The following is a 9,104-nucleotide window of genomic DNA, read 5'->3' on the forward strand; positions in this document are numbered from 1 at the left end:
CTCGGACTTTGTAAATGGTCCTGGTACTTTTGCTAAGATAACTCTCGACTTGCTCTTTAATGGTTAAATCGTGAAGGATGAGTCCCTCGCCACAATCTCATATAAAACTCGGTCTATTCACCACACCTCATCCTCTTCATCAAGGCTCAATCCTGGTGGTACATCTGAGTGGTCATCCCGAGCTATTTGTAACTGAACCCAGGCAGGACAAAAAGAACTAAGCGACAATAATGTCAAGGAATCATAACCTCTTGTCAGAGAATAACTGTCATACGTCAGAGAATATTCTAGTGATTTGCTGCTCCCTGAGAGTGGAACACTCCTTCCCCTAATAGGAAGTCGTTGTACATCCTCTCTCACCCAATATGTCCTGACACACGACATTCTTTTTGGCAGCGATCAAACTCAACAGATATACAGAGTCATATAAAAAGGGAAGTCCTCTTCCTTGGCTAGGGATACACACATCCTGTACTTGTCTTCAACGGTTCTTTTTTTTTCCATCGTACACTGCTTTTCCGAGGGAAAAGAACCTGACTTGAGCGTCGGAGGGCTTGCGTCGGAGACTTTTTCCTTTGTTTTTGATATCTAACACTCCGGGTGTTTGTCTGAGTGTGTGTAGAGTCTAAGTACCATAAGTTCTCTTACCACAGACTTAGGGTTCCACATGTGGGTTCATCTCTTTGACGTGCGTACATAGGGTATGTCAAAATCACCTCTCTGTCAACAACAATGTTCAGTAAATACATATCAGTTTAATACATATAAAATCAATTAAATGAATAAGTTAGAATATTTGTTAAATTAAATAAATTTTTTTGAACATATATGTTTAGTAAATATATTTGTGAACAATATTTATAATAATATTAATCAATATAATTTTTATCAAAATATTAAGTAAATAAAAATAAAAAAATAAATTTCTATTATTAAACTCAATAACTAATCAACAAATTTAAAATATAAAAATTTCAAACAAAATTCAATTAAGAGCAACGAAGCCTTTAGTTAAACTTAAATCAAGCTTATGTTAAAAAGAAAATAAAGTCAAATTTAAATAATCATTTTAATTACTTAATTTATTTAGATTTAACTTAACTCAAGATAAAAACTATTTAACAAAACCAAAGCAACAACACATCTATATATATCCACAGTTCAGATAAATAAGAATTAATTACAAATAAAACCAAGATGGATCATAATTTATTAATTTAATTTTTCAAATCCTTTGATTCATTATTCCAGAATTATGGAGATTGGACTCCTGACCACACGCCTAGTCGGAGAAACCCACCTCAACTGCCCTTCGACCGCCGGTGTCGACGCGCCTTGGTGACTCCGTTGGAAACTGATCCTAAAGCTCTTCTTCGCCTTAACCTTCTCGAAGGTTAACATTCTTGGAACCACGCTGGCCGAAACTACGTCAGGCACGTCCAACTTCGCGTAGTACGTTGCTGTCGCCTCACCGACGTTGGTCACCGTCCTCGTGAAGGTCACTGTCCTTGTCTGGTTCGCCGGCAATCGAACGGTGATGGAAGGGTAGTTGAGCTCTCCTTCCGGAATGTTCTTGATCGACGAGCAGTTGATATTGCGGTGGACAATGACACGCACGTCGGAGTCAGTGTAGCCGAGTCCGCAGAGGTAAGAATAATAATCCTCCGGAGAGATGTCGTAGACGAGCCCTGGGTTGAGGACCTTTAGCGGCTTGACGTGGCCAGAGCCGACCGCGAAAAGGTCGGCTGGAAGATTCCTCTCGTCGGAGATGGAGTTGTTAGTGTTGTCTTTCACATAGGCGGTCGTCATTATGGCGGATTTGATGGCGGCAGGCGACCAATCGGGATGGACTTTCTTAATAAGTGCGGCGATGCCGGAGAGATGGGGGCAGGACATGGAGGTGCCGGAGATGACGTTGAATTTTTGTGTGTTCCAAGCGGCGAGGACGCTGACACCGGGGCCGGTGATATCGGGCTTGAGGATTCCCGGCGTGATCTGGCTGGGCCCGCGGGAGGAAAATGAAGTTATCGCCGGAGAGCGGGGCGCATGTGTAATGGTGCCGTTGAAGACGATGGTGGCCGTCGGGTTCGAGGAGGAGTTGATGTAAGCCTTGATCTTAAGTCCATAGGCGTAGGGAATATGCGACGCCGGCAACGCGTGAACATCTGCAAGAGTGCTGTAGCCGTCTTGCGGTTGATTGACGAGCACCATGCCAACACCGCCGGCTTGCTTGACGACTTCCCCCTTCTCGATCCGTCCGTTGACGCCGCGGTCGCAGAGCACAATCTTTCCCTTCACGTTGATACCGTCAAGGGAACCTTTGAGACACAAGAAGGTGGAAGCGCCGCCAGGGAACACGAGAGGATACTTCTTCGATGAGAATCCCTGCGGCTGGTAGATGCTTTCCCCACGGAACTCGCTGCCGTCGCCGAGCTTTACGGTGGCCAAGAACTCACGGTCCATGGTGCTAGCCGCCACCGTGAGCAACCACGGCGCGTCATTGGATACGGTGGAATTAGACGGCCCCGAGTTGCCCGCCGAACAGCTGACAAAGACTCCCCTAGTCATGGCGTTAAAACCGCCGATCGCGATAGGGTCCAAGTAGAATGGCCTAGGGTCGCCACCGAGCGAGAGTGAGAGCACATCGACACCGTCCTCCACCGCGGCGTCCATGCCGGCGAGAATGTCCTGCCCCTGACACTCGTCCTCTGAGCAAACCTTATAAATGGCTAGATGCGCGCGGGGGGCCATCCCGGCGGCTAGTCCCTTGGCCTCCCCGTACACGTTAGCACCCTTCACGAATGCCCCGGCGGCGGTGCTCGACGTGTGAGTACCGTGGCCGTCCTTATCAATAGGTGAATCCGTCGATGCAGACCCTTTATAGCTGATGAAGGACCGGGCACCGATAAGCTTGTTGTTGCAGAACTTCTTCGCCGACGATGACGCGTTCCCGAAGTCGCAACGGCCTTTCCACTTGGCAGGAGGAGGCGGCATGCCGCGGTCACTATACGAAGGGTGGCCGGGGGTGACGCCGGAATCGAGGACGCCTATGATGACGCCTTCCCCCATGTTGGTGGCGTTCCACACGCTGTGGGTACGGTGGCGCAATCCCAAGAACAGGGGCGAGTGGGTGGTCAACGGACGGTAAACCAAGCTTGGAACGGCGCGCAAGAGCCAGTCGACCTTCGAAATGGCCGCCACCTCGCTCTCCGTCAGCATCGCTGAGAAACCGGTCATAACATTCCGGTAGGAGTGTATGACCCGCGACGCCGCATCATCTTCTTCGATCTCTAAAGTTCCGGCGACGCTCTTCAGGAGTAAGGAGTAGTCTCCAAAATCATGCGAGGAAACACCCGATGGGACTTCAACGTGAATAATGTAAGCTTTACGCTCTTGGTCGGAGGCTGCGCCGCCGCCGCAGTAGAAGAGAAAAGAAACAAAGAGGAAGAAGAAACAGATCGACGCCATTGGTGCAGTAATCGAACGTCAGTCCTTGTCAAAGTTTTCCTGGAGAGATGGTTATTTATAGCAACTAATGTCCGTTCGTTGAATTATTCAATGTTTGATTTGGTATTTTCCTTCGATTTGGCGATATATAAGGATCATTAACGGTATCCAGTTGGCAATATTCGCTGTTTAATTTGGTATTTCCGTTTAATTTGTCAACAACTAATTAAAAAAAAGTTATCATTACTTGCCAAAACTGAGGCATTATGACCTGTCGTTTTGAAAAATAAAATAAAATAAAATTTTGAGTATTTTACAAACGTCCTGAAGGTTTAATTTCGTTTTTTTTTAAACGCGCTTTTTTAGTTTCGTTAATTTCCAAACACCTTACGATTTATTTTATTATTAAAATAATATTCTAACGTCAAAATATCCGATTTTTCCTTTTTTTAGTCGCTAACGTACGATTTTTAAGGTTTTAAACGCTCATTCTGGTTTATCCAATTATCAATGATACTTACAGGTGAAATAACAAAACTTTTAAAATATTTTAATAATTTTTATTAAGATGAACTAATTTATTTTAATTATAATAATCTTACAATAAGCTTTTCAGGACTTATTTTTAAAATTTTTTTAAAGAAAATATCTGCTGACCGTAATCCATCGCAAGGAGAGTTGACGATAGAATTCACACATATTATTAATGATAGCATATGATATTTATATATACCATTACAAGTGAAAATAAGAAAATACATAAATTAGGAAAATAATAAGTATTTCCTAATAATAATTATTCTCTAATAATTAGGAAACAAATAACTATTTTCTAATAATAATTATTCCCTAATAATTAGTAATAAATAATTATTTAATTATAATAATTATTTTCTAATACGCCTCTCAAGATGGTGTCCCAGAAATGACAACAATCTTGCTGCAAATAGCAAATAACCGAGGTCGAGAAAGCGACTTTGTAAGTGCATCAGTCAACTGATCCTCAGCAGAAATATGAATAACTCGCAGTTTGGAGGCCTGCACCAGATGCTTCATCTGAGAGTGAAAAACAGGATTAGTTGAAAGATACGTGACACCCAAATTATGAGTAAAAAGCACAGCAGGCGTGGTAACTAGAAGAAGCAGATCTGTCAAAAGTAACTTAATCCATTGGATCTCAGTTGCTGCAAAGGCAATGACACGATATTCAGCCGCAATCGAAGAGCGTGCAATCGTGCGCTATTTGGTAGATTTTCAAGAAACCGGATTAACACCTAGAAAAATAATAAATGCACCCGTAGAACACCGATAATCTGGATCTCCTGCCCAATCTGCATAAGAGAAATCATGAAGAGTAAAATGTGTATCCGCAAGAAGACGAATGCCAAGATCCCTAGTATCATTGAGATATCGAAGTAGACGCTTCACATCACCCCAATGCATCTCTAAAGGAGCATGCATAAACTGTGAAAGCTTGTTGACTGCAAAGGAAATATCAGGATGAGTCATACGGAGATGTTGTAAGTCTCCAACCACTTGTCGGAACTTAGTCGTATCAAAAGATGAAGACCCATCATGCAAAGTAAGACGAGAGCCAGTAGCAATAGGAGTGGAGACTGGCTTGGAATCAAGCATGTTATGTTTGGAGAGAAGATCGGTGATAATGCGACATACTTTTGCTGAGACAAGAGAAGACCATTTGAGGTTGGGCAACTTCAATACCGCAGAAGAGGGAAAGAGCCCCAAGATCCTTAATCGTAAATTTTGCATGAAGTTTACATGCTATGACATCAACATAAGAAGCATCATTCCTTATAATGATTAGATCATCAACATATACAAGGTAATAGATAACAGTATCATCCCGAGAATAAACAAATAAGGAGGTGTCAGCTCGAGATGCGATAAAGCCAAGAGAGACCAAGAAAGCGTGAAGCTCCAAATACCAGGCGCGCGGAGCTTGCTTTAGGCCATAAAGCACCTTATGCAAATGGCGCACATGATCCGGAAACTCAGCACTGCGCATACCCGAAGGCTGTGCCATATAAACCTCCTTTGCAAGATGACCATTAAGGAATGCATTGTTTACATCAAGTTGGCGAAGACACCACCTCCGATTCACAGTCAAACTAAGAACAATGTGCATTGTTACTAGATTAATAACAGGGCTGAATGTATCATGAAAGTCAACACCAGGGCGCTGATGAACCCTTGGCAACAAGGTGAGCTTTATATTGATCAATTGAGCCATCAGAATTACGCTTAATGCGAAACACCCACTTATTACCCATAAGATTTTGGTCTGGCGAAGGTGGGACAAGAGTCCAAGTCTGATTACGGAGAAGAGCATCATACTCTTCATGCATGGCCTATACCCAATTCGGATCTTTGCGTGACAGAGGAGGGTTCACAAGGTTGTCGAAGACTAGTATGAAGAAGATACTTTAGATTGGGTTTGTAGATGACATTTTTGGAGCGATTTTGCATGGGATGTTGGTTTAGAGAAGCGAGAGAGGGAGAAAGAGTCGGTGAGCTAGAGGGTCGGTTGCCACCAGGCAGCGTGGACGACCCAACAACAAGAGGTGATGATGGCGGAGATGATGATAGTGGTGAAGAAGTCACTTGTGGACGCCTACGGTTAGTGGCATGTTGCGGCATCGGTGCTGGAGGGTCCCACGAGAGAACTGGTGCAACAGAGAGCTTAGAGTCAGTGTCTATTACTGTGGAATTCAAGGAGGAGGTGATGGCAAATGGAAAAATATGCTCCACAAACTTAACATGACGAGATACAAAGACTCTTTTGAGAGCTACATCATAGCACAAGAAGACACTCTGGGTGAGAGAATAGCCAAGGAAGATACAAGAGGTTGATTTGAGATTAAGCTTGTGGTGAGAGTAGGGGCGCAACCACGGAAAGCATAGACACTCGAAAACTTGAAGCTTAGAAAGATCAGGAACGGTGGTGAATAATTTTTCAAAAGAGGACATATGGGAGAGACCGACCTTAGGCATGCGGTTAATCAAATAGATTGCCGCAGCAAAGGCATAATGCCAGAAAGTGAGTGGAATAGATGCTTTGTGCAACAAAGTGAGACCAGTTTCGACTATATGACGATAACGACGTTCAGAGTATCCATTGTGTTCAGGAGTGTATGGAGGAGTGGTAACATGACTAATACCATGAGTAGTAAGAAAGGAGCGAAGGGCTAAGAATTCACCTCCATTATCAGTGAATAGTATTTTGATAGTCATCGAGAACCGATTTTCAACAAGAGTTTTGAATGCAATAAAGGTAGAGTATACATTCGATTTATTGCATAAAGGATAAACCCATATATACTTTGTAAAATGATCAACAAAGATAACATAATATTTGAGTTCATCAAATGATGATATAGGAGATGTCCAAACATCAGAAAAGATAATATCCAAAGGAGCACGAGATGAAATACTAGATTTATGAAAGGGTAATTTATGACTCTTATTAATATTGCACGAAGTGCATAAAAATTAGACAAAGTATTCGCAAGAAATGAAAGACCCAAGGATAAAAAAAAAACGTTTCAAACATCTAATGACGGATGACCTAAACGACTATGCCATAAGGAAATAGATGACGAGACAAACATAGAAAAGGAGGAAGACAATGATAGCGTAGACATAAATTTTGGCCAGTAATAGACACTATCTCTATGGACCCCGCTGACCAATGTCGCTCCCGTACAATGATCCAACACTTGAAAATAGGAATCAAAGAAAAGAAATGTAACAAGATTAGTAGCATAAAGTACTACAACAGAAATCAAATTTTTGGACATAGATGGCACAAATAAAATATTAGAGAAAACTAAAGGGAAAGATGGAGTAAAGAAAGAGAAAGAACCAGTGTGTGTAATAGGTAGCTAGAACCGTCACCAATGACGACGCTATCTTTCCCAGAGTAAGGCTCATGCAACGAGAGAGTAGTGAGATCAGTGGTGACATGATGAGAGGTGCTAGAGTCAACAACTAATTCCCGAGAATCAGACGAAGGTGTATAATGAACGGCAGTGTGCGTAAATGGCGTACTATACGTGGGACGCGGAGCATGCGGAGGAGTTGGAGGAAGCAGAGCAAGCATCGAGGCAGTTATAATACCGCACTGGCGAGCAGAGTGACATTGGACACCACAAATCTGACAATGCCCAAGATAATGATTGGGACTAGACACAGCTAGATGTGCAGGAGGATGCGCAGATAGCCTAGGAGTAGACATGCGTAATGGGATATAGGCAGAACCTGCTAGCGACCACCACGATAGTTTGAATACCGATTCGAGAATTCCCTGTTGGAGCCATAAGAGCAGTCATTGACATCGAAGATGGAGATGGTGTTGAGACTTTTAACTGGGCTTTATAGTTGAGGAGCTGCTCGAATAGCTCATCAAAGGTAATAGGGATTTCACGAACTTGCAGAGCATGTGAGATATTGCAGTAATCTTGGCTAAGACCATTCAAGACACGAATAAATAGCTCATCAAAGTCAACTTTGACATTCATAAGCGCAAGAGCGTCAATATTTCTTTTGATGTCCTGCATATGATCAGTGATAGACCTGTTGCCCTGTTGAGGGCTGTCAAGATTTTGACGATGAGCCATAATCCTACCACGTGAGGGAGCGGCGTAGGTTCTCTTTAGCATCTGCCATGCGCCTCTAGATGAAGTTGATGAAGAAAGAAATTGCACAAGAGTAGGAGGCATCGAACCTATAATATCGTTGAGGAGAAGTTGATCCTGGCGGAGCCAGAGAATATGATCAGGATTCGCTTGAGGGAGCATGACATCTGTAGGCGTTATCTGCACAGGGGGGCAGGGACGTGAGCCATTAACAAAACCCAGTAAGTCATATCCGAAAATAAGAGACATGAACTGCAAGCGCTAGGCAGAATAATTGGAGGTGGTGAGTTTCAACGGTACCTGAGCATTGACGTTGAGAACCATAAGAAAGGCAGGAGAATCAGGAGTATTTGTGAGAGATAGGCGGCGGATGATGTCGTCGGCGGTAGCTATTGCAGAAGGAGGCTGGAGCCGGCGGTTGATGTCTTCGGTGACAGCCATTGTGGGGAAAAGAAAGAAAGAAAGAGAAGAAGAAAAAAAAGGATTGTTTTAAGCTTAGAGCTCTGATACCATATTGACGATAGAATTCACACATATTATTAATGATAGCATATGGTATATATAAATACCATTACAAGTGAAAATAGAAAAAAAATACATAAATTAGGAAAACAATAAGTATTTCCTAATAATAATTATTCTCTAATAACTATGAAACAAATAACTATTTTTTAATAATAATTATTCCCTAGTAACTAGGAAATAAATAACTATTTACTTATAATAATTATTTCCTAATACAATCCTTCAATCACCGTTCGATTTCAAGGAACCAGACGAGTGTAAGTACCCCAAGCTAGTTTTGATGTGATCAATTAAGTTAAGTTATATCCTGTTTGTAGGATCGAAAAGAATTTAGATATCTCCATAATTGTATGATATTGTCCACTTTGGTTCTAAGCCCTCATGATTTTGCTCTTGGGCTCTACCGAAAAGGCTCATGCCAATGGAGATATCTTTCTCTTATAAACCCATGATCTTTCCCATGTGTTTTACAATATG

General features: G+C 42.4%; 1 protein-coding gene across 1 annotated transcript; it reads right to left on the reverse strand.

Moving 5' to 3' along the window:
* Window positions 1–1,242: 1,242 nt before the first annotated feature.
* On the reverse strand, window positions 1,243–3,468 carry LOC121991300 (subtilisin-like protease 4). Its single transcript, XM_042545314.1, has one exon. The coding sequence runs from the start codon at window positions 3,466–3,468 to the stop codon at window positions 1,243–1,245; it is 2,226 nt and encodes a 741-aa protein (XP_042401248.1).
* Between the last annotated feature and the right edge of the window lie 5,636 nt (window positions 3,469–9,104).

Source organism: Zingiber officinale, chromosome 6B (assembly GCF_018446385.1).
Source record: "Zingiber officinale cultivar Zhangliang chromosome 6B, Zo_v1.1, whole genome shotgun sequence".
NCBI lineage: Eukaryota > Viridiplantae > Streptophyta > Magnoliopsida > Zingiberales > Zingiberaceae > Zingiber > Zingiber officinale.

Bases quoted from the DNA above. Each gene is read 5' to 3' on its own strand.
- LOC121991300 (XM_042545314.1), bottom strand. From the start codon at position 3,468: ATGGCGTCGATCTGTTTCTTCTTCCTCTTTGTTTCTTTTCTCTTCTAC.